At 35.4% G+C, this 16,674-nt stretch overlaps 4 protein-coding genes across 6 annotated transcripts; 1 reads left to right on the top strand and 3 right to left on the bottom strand.

The window, feature by feature from the left end:
* The first annotated feature begins 678 nt into the window (after positions 1-678).
* Positions 679-4,127, top strand: LOC18049847 (cationic amino acid transporter 9, chloroplastic). Its single transcript, XM_006445340.2, has 8 exons — positions 679-1,011; positions 1,360-1,772; positions 1,969-2,145; positions 2,278-2,502; positions 2,590-2,766; positions 2,985-3,221; positions 3,652-3,741; positions 3,873-4,127. Exons 1-8 carry the CDS (start codon positions 735-737, stop codon positions 4,011-4,013), a joined length of 1,737 nt encoding a protein of 578 aa, XP_006445403.1. The 5' UTR covers positions 679-734; the 3' UTR covers positions 4,014-4,127.
* A 68-nt stretch (positions 4,128-4,195) lies between these two features.
* On the bottom strand, positions 4,196-6,678 carry LOC18049846 (peptidyl-prolyl cis-trans isomerase FKBP20-2, chloroplastic). Its single transcript, XM_006445338.2, has 7 exons — positions 6,500-6,678; positions 6,029-6,125; positions 5,743-5,939; positions 5,418-5,527; positions 5,063-5,171; positions 4,891-4,967; positions 4,196-4,701 (listed from the first exon to the last, which is right to left on the bottom strand). Exons 1-7 carry the CDS (start codon positions 6,552-6,554, stop codon positions 4,582-4,584), a joined length of 765 nt encoding a protein of 254 aa, XP_006445401.1. The 5' UTR covers positions 6,555-6,678; the 3' UTR covers positions 4,196-4,581.
* A 2,397-nt stretch (positions 6,679-9,075) lies between these two features.
* LOC18049844 (putative dual specificity protein phosphatase DSP8) lies at positions 9,076-12,600 on the bottom strand. Of its 3 annotated transcripts, XM_024189609.1 has the most exons (7): positions 12,381-12,600; positions 11,771-11,982; positions 11,353-11,475; positions 10,625-10,718; positions 9,966-10,048; positions 9,794-9,895; positions 9,076-9,714 (listed from the first exon to the last, which is right to left on the bottom strand). In XM_024189609.1, the coding sequence occupies exons 2-7, from the start codon at positions 11,978-11,980 to the stop codon at positions 9,343-9,345; spliced, it is 984 nt and encodes a 327-aa protein (XP_024045377.1). In that variant the 5' UTR covers positions 11,981-11,982; positions 12,381-12,600; the 3' UTR covers positions 9,076-9,342. The 3 variants fall into 3 exon arrangements, with proteins under 3 accessions (XP_024045377.1, XP_024045378.1, XP_024045379.1); XM_024189610.1 differs by having other exon boundaries at positions 9,794-9,883; positions 11,771-12,600; XM_024189611.1 differs by lacking the exon at positions 12,381-12,600 and having other exon boundaries at positions 11,353-11,462; positions 11,771-11,892.
* A 1,533-nt stretch (positions 12,601-14,133) lies between these two features.
* On the bottom strand, positions 14,134-16,435 carry LOC112100056. Its single transcript, XM_024187686.1, has one exon. The coding sequence runs from the start codon at positions 16,289-16,291 to the stop codon at positions 14,420-14,422; it is 1,872 nt and encodes a 623-aa protein (XP_024043454.1). The 5' UTR covers positions 16,292-16,435; the 3' UTR covers positions 14,134-14,419.
* Between the last annotated feature and the right edge of the window lie 239 nt (positions 16,436-16,674).

The raw sequence follows: 16,674 nt of genomic DNA, 5'->3' as shown, positions 1-16,674 counted from the left end.
GTGTATCAAATTAACGTTGGAAATTACAATTTTTTTTAAAATTACATTGTTGACATTTTTAACTGGAGTGGAGCTTCTAACATCATTTAAAAACTGTTAGGAACTCCACTTCTAATTCTTTATATCTCTTTCCTTAATTAAATAACAAAAAAACATAAAATTACAATAGAATTTTAATCAATCTTCACTATCATTTAAAATAAGTTAATTATATATATATATATATATATATATATATATATATTATCAGGCAATTTATTTCTTAATCATTTCAAAATTAATTTAAAAATTATTTTAATTTTATCAACAAAATTAATTTATCATATATTAAGATTAAGAAACAGTTAAGAGTTTTATGACTTATCAAGATATTTTTAGTTTAATTAAATTTATATTAATCCTTTTATGTAATTTTCAGTAACAATAAAATTACGATTACAAAAATGGCATGTTACAAGAACATTAAAGGGGTGTGAAAAGCATTGCTCTTCAAACTGGAAAGAACTCTAATCGTGGATTCCCATCCCGGCAACCCAGTTTGTAAAATCTAAGCCCGGCCCATTAAATACAATAACTATTGTAATGGAGCACGTGAGGAAATAGCAGCCTAACGAACTGCACTTTGGCGAACTGGATGAAGAAAGAATTCGGACCTATAAATACAAGTAGCTGCTAAAGTTAACGATGACACGTCGACGTTGTTCATCTCCGACAATTAATAAAATTTATCAATCATGGGAGGTGAAAACGTTCAGATCGAAAAAAGCAACAATAATTCGTCATCGTCATCATCACCATCTGCGTCAGGTCCACCACCCACGTGTTTCTCTCATTTCTGGTCTTCAGCTCTCCGAGCCAAAACCCTAACTGCTCCGTCCGTCCGTACAAATGATGGCGAAGGACTTTTACGGCGGCTCGGACTCTTCGAACTGGTGCTCATCGGCGTCGGCGCGTCTGTTGGCGCCGGAATATTCGTTGTCACCGGTACCGTGGCTCGCGACGCCGGTCCAGGTCCGTTATTTGCTTGCTCAATCCGTTGACTTTCACGAATTTACTTGGTTCACTTTTCCCTTTCAATAATTGAATTCAATTCCTTATCGAGTATTATCAGAGCAATAATTCCTCGTACATTAAAATTTAAAATAATATTACATGGCACAAAGATTGTGTCGACTGACATGGCACCTATCATTAATTGCCAGTTGCCAGGTGTCCAAGTAGTGGTGGAAACTATTGAGTGAATGCAATTGTAGTTATGAATTTTTATGACTTAATGTGTAGCATTGTACTAATTTTTCATGTATGCATATGGTTGTTCTGCTCAACTTGCTTATTGATTATTTGCTTTTGGTACTGCAGGAGTTACAATTAGTTTCTTACTTGCTGGAGCAGCTTCTGTGTTAAATGCACTCTGTTATGCTGAGCTGGCATCTCGTTTTCCTGCCGTTGTTGGGGGAGCATACTTGTATGCGTATACAGCATTCAATGAACTTACAGCTTTTCTTGTTTTTGCACAACTTATGTTGGACTACCATATTGGTGCAGCGAGCATAGCACGAAGCTTAGCTAGCTATGTAGTTTCAATTTTGGAGCTCTTTCCCTTTTTCAAAGAAAACATACCAAGCTGGATTGGACATGGTGGTGAAGAGTTCTTGGGAGGAACTCTATCCATCAATATATTAGCTCCAATTCTCCTTGCACTTCTGACTATAGTTTTATGTTGGGGTGTCGGTGAATCTTCTGTTTTGAACTCGTGCATGACCGTTGTAAAGGTGATCCACCATCTCACCATTCTTTTCTTTTCCACTCTTATTTTGTTAAAGGTTACTTGCTTTCATTTCTTCACGATACAGTTACCAGTCCTTTTTTTTTAATGCAAATTTTTCAGTAAAAATTGCATAAACAGAAGACTCAAGTTCCTGGCGTGGTTAAATCAGCAATAATATTTAGACTCCAATTCTACTGCAGGTTATCATTGTCATTGTTGTAATCTTTGCTGGTGCTTTTGAGGTTGATGTTTCCAATTGGTCCCCATTTGCTCCAAATGGTTTCAAAGAAATATTGACTGGAGCTACTGTAGTATTCTTTGCGTATGTAGGGTTTGATGCAGTTGCTAATTCAGCTGAAGAATCTAAGAAGCCTCAGGTGTGTATTATATAATCCAAAATGATGTCCAGTTGTGAATATCTTTTGTTATGTTTTCTTCAATTGATTGTGCGAATTCATTCTAAATAGCTTCCATTTCATCCTTTTTACCTCCTAATTTTGACATTTCAGCGGGATTTGCCGATAGGCATCTTGGGAAGCCTTCTTATATGTGCTGCATTATACGTCGGTGTCTCTTTAGTTCTCACCGGGATGGTACCTTACAAATTCCTTGATGAAGATGCTCCTCTGTCTGATGCTTTTGCGTCCAGGGGTTTGAAATATGTTTCAGTGTTAATCAGCTTTGGTGCTGTGGCTGGACTTACAACAACCCTCCTTGTTGGTCTTTATGTTCAGGTGAGTGGATTCTCGGAGTTCATTATTGAGATGTCCTTACCATGTAACCTTTGCAAAAGTAAATGACTTGGATGTTTCTATGAACAGTCACGGTTATATCTTGGGCTTGGAAGGGATGGCCTACTGCCTTCTATATTTGCTAAAGTGCACCCAAAACGGCACACTCCTGTTCATTCCCAGGTTTGGGTTGGCATTGTTGCTGGTATTTTGGCAGGGCTATTTAACGTGCGTGTGCTCTCACACATTCTTTCAGTTGGCACATTGGTAGGTCATAGTCAGTTCTTGCCTTTGATATATTTAGTGTAAATTCTGAAATTATTGCCTACTTTTATGCCATTAGGCTTGACCCTACTTTCTTGCTTTCAGTTTCATTCATGATGCATGATGACGGTAAGGATATTGATGCATGATGGTGTGGTAGGATTTCCAAGGAAACTAATATTTGTCATGTGGAGCTTACCTTTTTCATTGGCTGGTTTAAGACTGGCTATTCTGTTGTTTCAGCTTGTGTTATAGCACTTCGTTGGAAGGATAGGACATCGAGAAATGATTCATCAAGATTGACTTCAGCCTGGCGGCAGGGTGTCATTTGTCTTATTATAATCGCTTGTTGTGGTTTTGGAGCTGGACTGTTTTACCGTATTAATGCTTCATATATTCTTCTGATAGTAGCAGTTGTTATTGCAGTACTCGCTTCTGCCATGCTTTGCTTACGACACGTGAGTTATAAACCTTTACTCTCTATATAAAATGATGTTCTTGTAATTAGTTGCATAAAGCATTAACATGGACACAAAATAGTTGGTGATGGCTCCACTCACTAAATGCAGCTATTTTCAATTTTTTGAACCTCATGCTTTGGGATTCTGGGCTCTTGCAGCAAATAATAGATATGGATAGCTAGTGGATACTGGTATTTAGAAAAAATTTCATCAATATGATAACAGTTTAGGGTAGTGGGTGGAACCATTGAAGTCATAAGTTATAAAGGGCTTGTTGATGGGCATTGTAAATAATGAGCTGCCTTTATAGTTGTTTAGAAGCGGTCATTGTTCTCTGGTTAATTACTTCAGTTGTTTGAATTTTTGAATGCCCTGTACACTTCATGTAATGTTTTCATTATTTTACCTCCTCCTATTTATGTCTCAGGGTTATTCGGATCCTCCAGGGTTTTCGTGTCCTGGGGTTCCCCTTCTGCCGGCTGTTTCTATTTTCTTCAACTTGTTCCTTTTTGCTCAGGTATTCTTCTACCCCACTTTTGCATCCTGCACCTTCCTAGAGTCACAATTACGTACAAAACTGATGGAGAAATATCTAAGAATTTAGAGTAGGGAAGGATATTTGTGATAATTATCTTGACTTTCATGCAGTTGCACTACGAGGCATGGTGGAGATTTGTTATTCTCAGCTTCATATCAATTGGTTTATATGCATTTTATGGCCAGTATCATGCAGATCCAAGTTCAGATACGATTGTTTACCACAGGGTAGCTGTGGCAGAAGCCCAGTAACAACATGATAATGAAATATAGGACTCTTCGAGCCTGTAACTTGTGCACAATGTAGTTTTTCTTGTACATACTGAATGGGCCAGCCCCTTGTATCAATAATACTTCTTTTGGCTAGGTATTGTTAAAATTATAGGTAACTAAATGTGATGAAGGAAAATTTGGAAATATTCTCTTATCATTAGGCTGCATCACTATGTTAACAATATTTGCTTTCTCATAACATTATGGATGTGAATAATGATTTTAAGGGACTTTTTACTGTCTTAGCATATTTGGTAATGTCGTTAACGCACATACTATTTTCGATTTTGGTGGACGCGGCTATAAAAATCCCAAAATCTTCAATGAGATCGTGGCCTCAAAACCGCCGATTTCCTTTTTACCTAAATTGGATGCATGATTGAACAAGAGGCCCAAAAGAAAGAAAATATTGGCACTGAAACGACATAGAGGACTTTTGCCGTAATCTATTGCTTAATTAGCAAACATGAATTTTCATTGGAGCTCTGATACATTTCCAGAAGTGAGAAGGCAAATCAAAGACAAGAAATATTAGAAATTAGCCCCATCAATTACACACGACATCAGAGTAAAAGCCAATGGTCCTCCTTTGACAATCCTGAACGCTTAGCAGCTCCACATCGAACACTTCAAACTGTTTTGCGCTGAAAAATGTAGAAGGCCCTACCTGCATAATACAAGATAGTTACTTAGTGATGAAGTTCCGAGTCAGTATTTGAGCAAAGTTTAGCAGAATGCATATGCTGATCATGTGTATTCTTGATATATTTGACTAATTGGCAGCATATAAGAAAAGGAGGCAGAAAGAATGTTGAAAGTCAAAGATGAAAGGAGATGAACAATTTCAGTTACTGACTGGTGGTCCAAGTTCTGGAGGAATGATTATCCTCCTTTTTCCTCCTGGTCTCATGTCTCGAATTCCTTCCTCAAATCCTGCATAGGGTTTTTATTTCAGCAATTTCTAGCATTTTTATGATCTCTGTATGCACAGTAAATTGTTAAATTCTCTACAGATTATCTCTTTCAACCTGGAACTAATGCATTAGTGCCCATACGAATTCTGGCAGGAGAACCCTGTAAGTAGGTGCTGTCAATCCGTCTGCCCGACTCATTATAGCCAATATAGTGGAAAATTACCTGCAAAGAATGTCAAGTAAGTCGTGCAGCTCATGAGTGGCTAGAAGTATTCTATGGTTAATGGCTTAAATTTGTTACTTCTGTTCATCACAGCCAATTTTTCTCAGAGTAAAATTGTCAAAACATTTTAAACTAGTCAGTTTTAATATGTGCAGCCAATTCTTAAAATGATTCTTAAACTGCTCGTATTGAAATATCGTAACAAGAACAAGAAGATATTGCTTCCAAAGACGATAAAAGAAAAACCTGCTGACCATCCTTTGGGCAATCACCTTTACCAACTTCAAAATCCCGGTATATAAGCCCCGAGTCACGCTTTATGTAATTCTCTGATGTTACTACCTTAACTTCAAAACCTGATACAGACCCACAAACATCACTGCTGATTCCTCCAATCTCTAACTATTTGTGACAAAACTCTCAAAGAGACACAGAGATACTGCTACTGTAATATCATTGCAATTTGAAGATTTTGCACCAGACTGATTATTCAAAGAAAACTGGCAATTTCTAAAGATGTTATGCTATAGTTTCCAGAAGATGGAAAAATCTGAGATTGCATGAAACTGACCTTCTCTAATAAAATTTGGAAAACCTTCTGGCGCACTATTTTCTTTCTGCATCCGTTTGTTTTGTTCTAACAAGCGTTTTTCATCATACGGGTTCTTACTCTTCGTCTTTCCAGAAGCAGATAAAGTTGGGAACAAGCCAGATGAGAACAAAAGGAAAGGGACAACCCTCCGCTTCAATTTTACCTTGCAATGGAATCTAAACTTGGCAAAACATTAGATGATAAATAACAGTAAGAAACCCACAAAGTTATAGATAAAATGAGGAGCCGGGATCAAAGTCCTAACCCATTATCTTTCAAGTTGTGACTTGAGCTGCAACGCACTGTATGCTTCTTTTGAGGAAAGAAAGTTCGTAAAGCGTGAAATGTCGAAAAGCATTTACCTGCAAGAAAATTTGAGAAGAAACACATTTATTTAACAAGGAAGGAAAGAGAAGAGGATAGATAAATCATACGAATGAAGCAGGAGCACCTTCGTTCACATTGTAATTTACAAAAAATCATCCGAATGAAGGTTTTTTCATATACCCAGAAAAATAATTAGACAAATAAACTGAACCCATAAGAAATGCTCGGGTATTGTGTAAAAATTTCCAAAATCCATACTCTAACGAATGCTTTTAATCCCATATTCCAATTTCAGTGCAGAGACAAACTCACAAGCAAACACGAACTCGAAAATTACCCAGAAAATGAAAAAAAAAATTCTATAAACATGTAACGTAAACACGAAGAGAGGGAGAGAATAGCAACTTACAAGGAAACGAAGGGATAGGTAGAGAAGAAGAAGATGACGACAAAATCATCTGCATAGCTTCCTACTTCCTAGTACTAACTGAAAATACTCGTTCCCTGTTGCTAGTTAATCGCTATGTGTTATCTTTGGCTCGCTGTCGCTGGTTAAATGTGTCCCTGCTCTTGTTGAATATAATAATAATAAATATCATTGAAACCACATCATTACTTCAGTTGATTCATTCGTGGTGATATATAAATAAGATTAATTATTTATTTATTTATTAACTATCAATTAACAGTTAAATTATTTATTAATCTTTTGTATCTTGCCGTGCGGCGCTGTGTCACATACAGGATACAGCGGCATTTGAATTTTTTATTTAAAATTCATTGGCTGTTGGATTTCTAATGAGGCAATCCAACGGTCACTACATTTTGCAGTTAAATCCGGCTACCGAAACGGGCGGGCTGTGAACTATTTGATTATATGGCAAAGCCAATGGCAATTATCAGATGGCTACTTGTTCTTTACCTAACTTCAAAATAAAGCTATTTAAATTAGAAAATTATCAAACCCCCTCGGTGTAACACGAACAATGTTAAATAAAAATGGGAACCGTTAGCCCTTTTTTTTTTTTATTTGAATAAGGAAAGTTAATATTAATGAGCATAATTTTTATACTTTTATAAATCCAATTCATCCTAAACCGATTATAACTAATATAACAAATTTTATAATTACTCATCAAATTTTTAATAAAATCAATAGAACAAAATTAATTTTGTAGAAAATAATATAAAGCATCATCATATGGAGTATTAATTTGATTTTTTGAGTAACAATGTATAAACATAAAGTACCATCTTTTCGAGTTTTCTTATGATATTTTGAGTAATATGCATACGACTTCTTATGCATGTAAAATTATCTCATAGAAATTGAACATGTTAAAAATTATTTCATTTAGCCTTCAATGTCTATTGCATAATATATATTATACATATGAAATTGTGATTAATGGTATAACAACACTCAATATTATAATCCGATCATTAAAAAAAAAAACTCAACATTATTATTTTTTTAATTATAGTTTGATAATAACAATCTAATTCCCTCTCCACTCATGTGAGCATGATTTTAACATTACCACTCTTATTTTTTACACATAATATTATGGTTTTATGGATACCATCAAGAGTAATATTACACTTTATATAGTTTGTATTTTAAATGATGAGTCACTCATTGATAGAGGTTATAAAATTAGCACATTAATAATAAATAATAAAGTCAATTGACACTTTTCACACAAAAACTAATTATGGATGACACATAACTAATGAACAAATTGTGAATTTTAATTGTGCACAAATTTGTATGTAATTAGTTTTTGTCTTGTTGTTTTCATATCTTGTATTAAATATCTCTTGAGATGTTTATTAGTTCAAATTTATTTTTTAGATGAAACAACTCTGTGGGAGGAGAAAAGAAATTAGAATTTGAGGTAAGAGTTGTTATTAATTATGAAATTTTTATCCTTTTCTCCATAAGCCATCGGCTTGTTCGCTAGTTTTCAGTGTATTGGGACTTGAGAGTTTTGACTTTTGCTTTTGATGGTAGTAGTTGATACTAATTAATTACTTAATCTTGATGATGAAAATTGCTGTAAAATTGGCTGGATTTGTCTTTGTTCTACGCAGCACGCATCTTGGCGGCCATGGCCATTATATTATTTTTGTAATTTTTTGTACTGTTTATAAAGTATAAAAATTCTGCAATATCTTTTCGAATTGAAAATAATAAAAATATAATTTTTATTATATTAACCGGTTAAAAATCAGTCGTATTGCTTGTTGCAAGCGTTGTATAAGATACCGTGGGGCAAGTCAAACGGACCCAGTTTTCTTTGATATGTTTTTTTACCTTTCTTTCATTTATTTTTTTTTATCCTAACAAAAATAAACAAATTATTGGCATCGGCTACAATGACATGATTATGATTTTTTTTTTCTTTAAACAAAAAAATTGTCACTAATTCGACAGTAAGACCTCAAAGTTTCAAAATTTGATGCTTAAACCTCACCTCTCAAACTCCACACGCAGGCGAATGATTGATTATATTACATTCCATTTTTTTAATACGGTTCTTACCCTAACATTTAAAATAAATCAAACATTCATCTATCAATTTACTTGCCACTTTCATTTATTAGATGTTATAATAATTTTATTAGTTATAAGATTCATCATCTAATATATAAAGTGACATGTGTAACTAAAATAACAAAAAGCATGAATTATTATATAGAAGAGAATAGATTTGTATGTTTGCAATCATATTACATGGAAAAATAATTGAAAAAACCCACTGTGTAATTTATAGTGTGCTTATTAATTTATAACGGGAATGAGATTATTAGAATAAGAATTACTACATTATTTTCTTATAAAATTAATTAGATTGTTATTGTTGGGAATCAAGAATGAGATTCTGATTCTTAAGCAATTAGGAATCAGAATTCCATTCCTAAGATTACTCAATACATTTTCAATTTTCCCAAATTATCTTTTAACAATGCAAAAAATACAAATTAAACAACAACAACAAAAAAATTACCATTTCAACTTATTTCCATTCTCGATTGGTAAATACATCATTAAACTCCCAGGTATCTCGAAGACTTTCCTTGTGGGAAGGACCAAAACCAAGAAGGCTCTTCTCCCGTCATTCTTCTCATTCTCAACTTAACAAAGAAATAAATATAAAAAACAAAAAACATAGCATTTCATCAACTTGCATTCAATAAAAATATAAGCACGAAAAATTAGATGGAACAGTGGCAATAGATATCGACATCTCAATAAACCCAGATGTCAACACTAAGACTCCCTAATTGATCATTCCCCACTGAGTTTCTGAGCTTCTGTCTTGACGTTTTATGGTCCTCCTGCCACCGAGGCCAGAGACATGATAGTCTAGCGATAGCTGATTGACTAGCAAACTGAACCTTGCAAGCCAAGCTCAATTCTGCCAACCTATGATTCCCTGCTACACCTGAGTCATAGCTAGCATCATATCCATCAAGGTCCGTTTCGGTTACAACCACTACAGAGCCGTCGTCAAAGGATTCTGAGTCCTGATCCACAGGGAAAGGTAGAGATGTCCTTAATGTAATGCAGTCAGAGTTTCCAATTTTCTTCACCTTTTGAAGATAGTAGTCTTGAACAGCCTGCATTATGACATTGCAGCAAGTGAACTCAGGAATAAACTTCATTAAAGGAATGCTTGAATTCCGGACCATTCCATACCTGCCACTGGGAAGAGGCCAAAAGTACCCTCGGCCTGATAGATCTCACATACTCGTATGCAGCTTCAGGAGCCATTTGTCTGTGCTCCACCTGTAATGAAAACTGCAATCTCAATTTGAGTTGAAATTGCAAAGTATCTCATAATTAGATTGAATTTATTATCAGTACACACCAGGTAGCAGAGAACAATGGTTGTGCTACGCCCTCGACCTGCTTTGCAGTGAACATATGTTGTCTTCCCGAGAGATGCATTTTCTTCAAAAGACACAAGCATAAATAAGTATACATTAGTAACATAATGAAGGATTGCAAAGTTAGAGTAACTCTGCTGGGTAAGAGCAGTGAGATAGTATTAAAGCTATGCCAGCAAGACCAATTATATATAAAATAATGCCACTCAGAAATCATATTGCAGATCAATTGTTTACTTAAAGCAACCAAGAGAGAATAAGACAATTGTTAAATAAGTCAACAAGGCACCTCCAGTTGCGGCTTGGTTCTCAAACAATTTGCTTTGCATCCCTCAAAATAGAAATCAACAGCTGGTTATTGTATGGAAGGACACCACCAATTTGGAAAAAGAGAAGAAGACAGAGCAGGGCTTTAATTTAGTGGCTTTTCAATATTAAATTGGCAGAACCCATTGAATTATGATGTTAGAAATGAGACTCAATCTATGGCTCAATTATTGAAAGTGGAACACAATGCAAATCCTAACATATAACTTCATTCAAGTTGCAACATTTAACTTAATAGGATCTTAAACTTAAGCAGTTCACAAGCAATGAATGACACATCCTTGCAAAGCATACAATTTTAAGAGAGCAATACCATGTATAAAATCTACAGCTTGGCATATGTCAGCAAATGAAGGAGCAAAAAGATAGTCTCTTGTCGGAATCACCAGATGATCAATGTTGTGATCCTAAAGAAACAGTTAAATAAATAGTTTATAAGCATTGAGGCATACATATATGGAAACAAATGAAAAAGTTCAGAGTACCGCTGATCTGGTACATTTCTAAATCAGGTTAAGCCAAAATGTATATAAAAACCATAACCAAATGTCCAAATCCTATATAGCGTCTCAGCATGATGTACTGGAGAAAATACAACAAAAGATTGTAGAATTTCGCAGCAAATAAGATGCTAGAAAAATGCAGGACTATCTCTGTTTAAAGACAAATACAAACGCAGATGATGGATCTTGCGAAAAATAGTACTTCCGCAATAGAAGCAAACTGGAAGATGCTTATCTTGAGATTGCTAGCCAGGTTAAACGAGTACATCCTTGTAAATCACTCTCACTCAGAGGCAGCTTGGTAGGGTTGTGTTACAACTACATAGTGAATGCCTAACATAAGCCAAAAGACCATGAATAAAGTGGCAGTTTGGGGGCCAAGCTCTGATGAAGTGGTTAAGCATAGCAACATCGGGAGACAGCAAATAGTCTGGTTACTAGAAAATGCTTGTGAAGGCAACCTTCTAGAGCTTTTAGCTATTGCTTAGATTGAAGCAGCCACAATTAATGAAACTATGAACCCAAATTATATACTCACATGATATAGCGATGTTGGGACCAATGTTTCATATGATTCGTTTAATGTCACCACTCCAGAAACACCAAGTTCCTTCAAGCGCAGAACATCAGCGGGAAATGGAACAGCACCTAAAATAATAAACTGATACAATAACCCATCAACACAAGGATTGAGAAGATATAAACATAAAATCCCATGAGTTTTTGTTTTTTTTTGGACCAAAAAAAAAAAAAAATTCTTTGACAAAATCATCTATTCAAAGGGGGAAAAAAAGCCTTATAAACACGGCGATATGCAGTATGTTAATTATATATAATGCACTATCATGTCACAACAATAAAATCTAAAAATTCAATAAAAAAATTAATTGCAGTAGCTAAAAAATAATAATAATGGGAATTTTATATAAATTAATCTTATAGTGAGCGAATTATACCTGGTCGACTCGATCCCACCATCGAAATTCAGATTGAATTTTGTTTCGGACAACATTATACAACAGAGTCGGGTAAAAAAGAACGCGAGCTCCCGCTCCAACCAAAATGCGTTTAGCATCCGAAACGACAACGTCTTTAGTACAAGAAAGATCACCGTTTAGTTGATCGTGATCTTGATCTTCCCAGCTTTTCACTTCCTCAATATACATTCCTCAAGCCGAGTAATAATAATAATAATAATCAAACAATTAATCGTAAATTACTAAAAAATCTTCAAAGGAAAATAAACTCGAATCAGCATACACAATTCGAGATTAGAATCGAAAACATACGACAAGAAAAGTTATGATTCTGAAGTCGAATCGGGGTAAATAAGATTAAAAAAGAAAAATTCATTGATTCAAGAATGTGCTTGTTGTTGATGAAAGTTTCCCAGAAAACTAAAGACAAAAAGAGTAAGATTCTTCAAACCGGATGCGACAAAATCGAAGAACAAAAGAGGAAATAGGAGAGATTGCGAATATTGTGGAGCTAATTGTCCAACTCGGACAAGATTTTAAAGAAAGTTGTTTCCTTTTTTTTTTTTTTTTTCCTTTTTTCCTGTGTTACCTTTATTCAGCTCCTTTAGAATTCTTCAGCTTTCCTTTTCTGTCAACAAACCCTCGAAAACGAAATTAACGCTGCACGTCATTTGAGTGAAGGAACTCAACATTTTATTTATTTTTTCATTTATCTCCGTTTCGAAACGGAACGGAATAAGAGGATTGTCGGACCCTATTTTGACGGCCCCGTTGACTAAATACGGTTGGTTATCTTCCCTCCGTTGGAAGACCTATTCGATTTTGATTAACAACACCGTTTTGGCTTGGCGGTTTAATCTTGTGTCAGCAAAACGCTGATAACGCCACCGTTTTGGAAGCCTTCGCGCTAATTGTGCAGTCTTAGTTCATTTTTTTTTTTTTATATATATTTTAAACTCTTGGAATTGGTTTCATTCGATGTTCAGATAGAAAATCTTTCGGCGCCAAAACGTCAAATGTAACTTGATAAGCAAGGAAATAACCGTTTATGATCGTTGGGCACAACACCAGTTATGATCCAGGCGTAAAAAGATTAAAACGGTTCAAAATCCAGCACTGTTTTAGATATCTAGCTACGGATTTTCAGTTTCACACCATACTAAGATTTTTTTGTCCTAATTAAAATTTCTTCTTAATTTTACACGAGTCATCCAAGCAGAATGACCGAGTAGATGCAACAAAGAAAGTTAACAGTAGAGGCCGTACTAGTTTATCTATCTATACACACTACACAGTCAATGTGTTAGATGATTTATATATATATATATATATATATAGTGCAACTGCTCGTATCTTTTAAAATATAGATTCGTTTTATACATCATATAGTGGTGTGTTAATGTTTTTATCATTTTTTGCTCAATTAACTAATACACTGTATGACGTGTACAAGAAATCTGTATTTTAAAAGATACGACGTGAGAATGATTATACATCTAGATACACATGTTTAACTGGATTCTTATTTATCTGCAACTGGATGGATGTAAGGCCATTCAAGTAAAATTCTCACCCATAACAATGTTTTGTATTCTGATTAGGATGAACACCAGACATCTGCAGAAGCAATGGGCTTCTATACTGACATGTAACAAATTTTATTTATTGGATATTTTCGCAATTAAAATGAAAATTGGTTACAATGATTATTATTTTCTTTTCTTAATTGGTCTAATAGACCTGGTATATATAAAATGAGCACCCTGTTAGCTGTAGTATGGAGGCATCACCAAAATCACCTACGCATACATATAACTGAAAGATTAGTTTTGGCAAATACGAGCGCAAGTCGGGTCTATTTCCTATAAGATATAATTCACTGTATGTTGTTTCGGAGGCCTCAGCATCCCTGTCGTATGCAATGAATGATTATTATGTAACACACTTCATGAGGGTTATACATTTTTCGATCTGTATGCGTAACTATACTTTCTCCTCGTCTCATAACATTTCCAAACCATTTAAAAAGATACCAGAGCCATTAACAGAACGAGAAAAACTTCGCAAATTCAAAACAACTTCAATCACATTGATAAAGGAAACTAATCTCGGTTAAATTTTAGGGCATGTGGGCTACATAAAGTTCTTGAAACCTACTGAGTATTTCTTCTCTTTTCCACATCATTCTTCTTAACCCTCCAGTGGTCCATGTCAAAGCAGCGACTTGTTTGAAATGCTAAGGCAGAGAACTTGTGCTCTTCTGAAGAAGCTAAATAGGAATTTTAAAAGCTAAGTAAAAGCTGCACATAGTCTACAGAAATTGTAAGCAAAAAAATTCATAATTTGAAGGTTGAAGTTTTCAAGGACTAAATTAAAAAAAAATAAAGCGAAATACATAAGAAACTCATTCACAGGAAACTAGGAATGGCAGTTGTGATTCTTCTGTGAAGTTGGTGGATACAGAGGCCACAAAGGCACAAACTTCCACCTTCATCACTATATAATCAAAAAACACATAAAAAGGTATAAAAGATGTAAAAAAATGTGCATAGGGAAATTAAGAAATGGAAATTCGACAGACTTAAAAAAACTGTTAGAAATCTACAGAGCACCATGAGCATGTTGTACTCATCTAAAATGGTGATGCTTATGCCCTCTGGATTTGCTGATTGATGCCATTTTCTGAAGCCTGATCTGCTCTCTAAATCTGGCTATGAATTCTCCTGCTTTCTTATCAACCTCATTAGGATCAGGTTCAGCATCATTTCCACTGTTAGTCATCGGATCAGGTTCAGCATCATTTCCACTGTTAGTCATAGACCCTTCATCAGACTTGACTTCATAATTTTCAGCCTTACTCTCTGATATTTCTTTAGATTCTACAGCAACCCTCTGACTATGTTCTTTATTCTTCCTCTTCTGAAACTGAGAATGTGTTGGCTTTGGCATAGGAAAGTGATAATCAACATCCTGTTTTTTGGCACTAGCTGATAGATTATCAAGGCCTCCATTTGCCATTTCACTTTTTCCTTTGCACACTGCCTCAATTTCTTCCTTTGGCTTCCCAACATCATTGCTAATACAATTCCCAGATTTCTCTCCCCTTTTCGCTGCCTCAGGTTCATATCTGCGAGATCTAAAAGTCCTAACGGATTTACCCCTTGATGAAGCTTTGTCCAAACTTCCATTCCATTTCAAAGAACCTGATCTCCACTCTTGATTATCCAATTGATCCTTTCTTTGGCTCTCATCCCTATTCTTCGAGTTATCTTCAAAGCTTTTCTGTACATTCTTCTCAAACAAAGAGCCACTAGTATAACGTCTAATATGGAATGCATTTAGTGAAGCTTTACCATTTGTAGGCATACTAGCTGGAGGATAAGAATTCCGATAACTCTGTTCTTCTCCCAAGTCTTCCATTTCCTGGTTTTCTAACTCTGAACTAACAGCATGGGAGGGAGAAAGCCTATTTGGTGAATCAGACATTGAACTGATTTGGGAAGAAAAATTTTCAGTGGACCAAAAGGACTGCGATTTCAGTGATTCAAACTGAGTTTCATCAACCGAGTGAGGCCTAAAATGAGAAGGATGAGAAGCAATACCCACATTTTCTCTCATTTCGATTCTGCCAGATATCGAACGCCATGGAATTGGCGAAGATAATGCAGCACTTTCACCTTCATTGCACTTGTTCTCCAAGTTCAAAGGACTCACTTCACCAAATGTGTTCTCGATGCTCTCCTTAGGACTAATTGACGAAGAAGTCGAAACTGAACTAGACTCAGTCCCATTATTAATTTCAGAAAAATCTTGGTTTCTTACTCCCGATCTCAGACTCCTAACAGGTAAACCCAAAGGTTTGTGATCCATCATCAACTCAGATTCACCATATTCATTGACAGCACAATTTTCTTGATTCACTACAACCATTGATTCAGACTGAACATACTGTGAATAATTCCATGCTTGACTCACATTATTCTCACCACACCCACTGGGGTTTTGAAACCAAACTTCAGGATTCAAAGATCTGACTTTGCTCTGGTCACCAATCACAGAGCTTCCACTATCAGAACACCCAGTTTGGTAAGCATATTTTTCATTAAATCCATACGAATTATCAAACCCATTATCAAAGAGAGAAGAAACATGAAGCACTCTAGACACGTATGAGTACGAATCATCGGTGTTATTAGAATGAGTTTCAATGTCGCCATCATCATTTCGACGACAAAATAAGCCATAGGACACAGCAAGGCCAACGAATAAAAGATGAACAAGCTCCCAAAACTTGGTGAGTACAGTTTGATTGATGAAATCAGGAGCTTGTGAAGGGAAAAGTGGAATAGCAATTAGAAACAGGGCAAAGAAAAGAAACTTACCCAAAAAGTGAGTAAAGGACTTAACTTGCCCAACTGATTTCCTGCCTTTTAGTTCAGCAGATGAATTTAGCTCCCCAGGCAAACGGGTTTTGGCGAACGAGTGTTCGGAATCTGCCATTGTTGAAGAAAATGAGTTGCTTTGCTTTGTTTTGAGTTTAGGTCTCTTAGTCTTATGCCTCTATTCGGTGGTTGAAATGATGAAGATTTTGATCGAGAAAGGAAGACTTTGAAGCTAAGGCAAGACATGTAAGTCATCAAAGTATGCGAGAAACAGACAGAGGGAAAGAAAAAAGTGACGTTGTTATTATTATTACCGTTGGCTTAATTGACGAAATTGGCCTCCCCTTTTTGTCTTTTCTTCTGTTTATTCAATTCTCTCTCCCACAGGGAAACCAAATCTTTCTCGTCTTTTCCGTATTCTGGGCCCTTTGTGTCATTTTCATGTGTCTCCCATTCTCCCTCTTTTTCTTTTTTCTCTTCAATTAATTAACCCATATTTCT

This window comes from Citrus clementina, unplaced genomic scaffold (genome assembly GCF_000493195.1).
Source record: "Citrus clementina cultivar Clemenules unplaced genomic scaffold, Citrus_clementina_v1.0 scaffold_3, whole genome shotgun sequence".
Lineage (NCBI taxonomy): Eukaryota > Viridiplantae > Streptophyta > Magnoliopsida > Sapindales > Rutaceae > Citrus > Citrus x clementina.
This window is presented reverse-complemented; position numbering and strand designations above follow the sequence as displayed.

What these genes read in the sequence shown, in the direction of transcription:
- LOC18049846 (XM_006445338.2), bottom strand. Translation starts at nt 6,554, where the DNA reads ATGCAGATGATTTTGTCGTCATCTTCTTCTTCTCTACCTATCCCTTCG. An exon ending in GCCCAAAGGATGGTCAGCAG is followed by an intron (nt 5,172 to 5,417) that starts GTTTTTCTTTTA and finishes CATTCTTTGCAG; the next exon opens with GTAATTTTCCACTATATTGG. An exon ending in CTCCAGAACTTGGACCACCA is followed by an intron (nt 4,702 to 4,890) that starts GTCAGTAACTGA and finishes TGTATTATGCAG; the next exon opens with GTAGGGCCTTCTACATTTTT.
- LOC112100056 (XM_024187686.1), bottom strand. Translation starts at nt 16,291, where the DNA reads ATGGCAGATTCCGAACACTCGTTCGCCAAAACCCGTTTGCCTGGGGAG.
- LOC18049844 (XM_024189609.1), bottom strand. Translation starts at nt 11,980, where the DNA reads ATGTATATTGAGGAAGTGAAAAGCTGGGAAGATCAAGATCACGATCAA. An exon ending in TCCCAACATCGCTATATCAT is followed by an intron (nt 10,719 to 11,352) that starts GTGAGTATATAA and finishes CTGTTTCTTTAG; the next exon opens with GATCACAACATTGATCATCT. An exon ending in TGGCCTCTTCCCAGTGGCAG is followed by an intron (nt 9,715 to 9,793) that starts GTATGGAATGGT and finishes GTCATAATGCAG; the next exon opens with GCTGTTCAAGACTACTATCT.
- LOC18049847 (XM_006445340.2), top strand. Translation starts at nt 735, where the DNA reads ATGGGAGGTGAAAACGTTCAGATCGAAAAAAGCAACAATAATTCGTCA. An exon ending in CCATGCTTTGCTTACGACAC is followed by an intron (nt 3,222 to 3,651) that starts GTGAGTTATAAA and finishes TTTATGTCTCAG; the next exon opens with GGTTATTCGGATCCTCCAGG. An exon ending in ACTTGTTCCTTTTTGCTCAG is followed by an intron (nt 3,742 to 3,872) that starts GTATTCTTCTAC and finishes ACTTTCATGCAG; the next exon opens with TTGCACTACGAGGCATGGTG.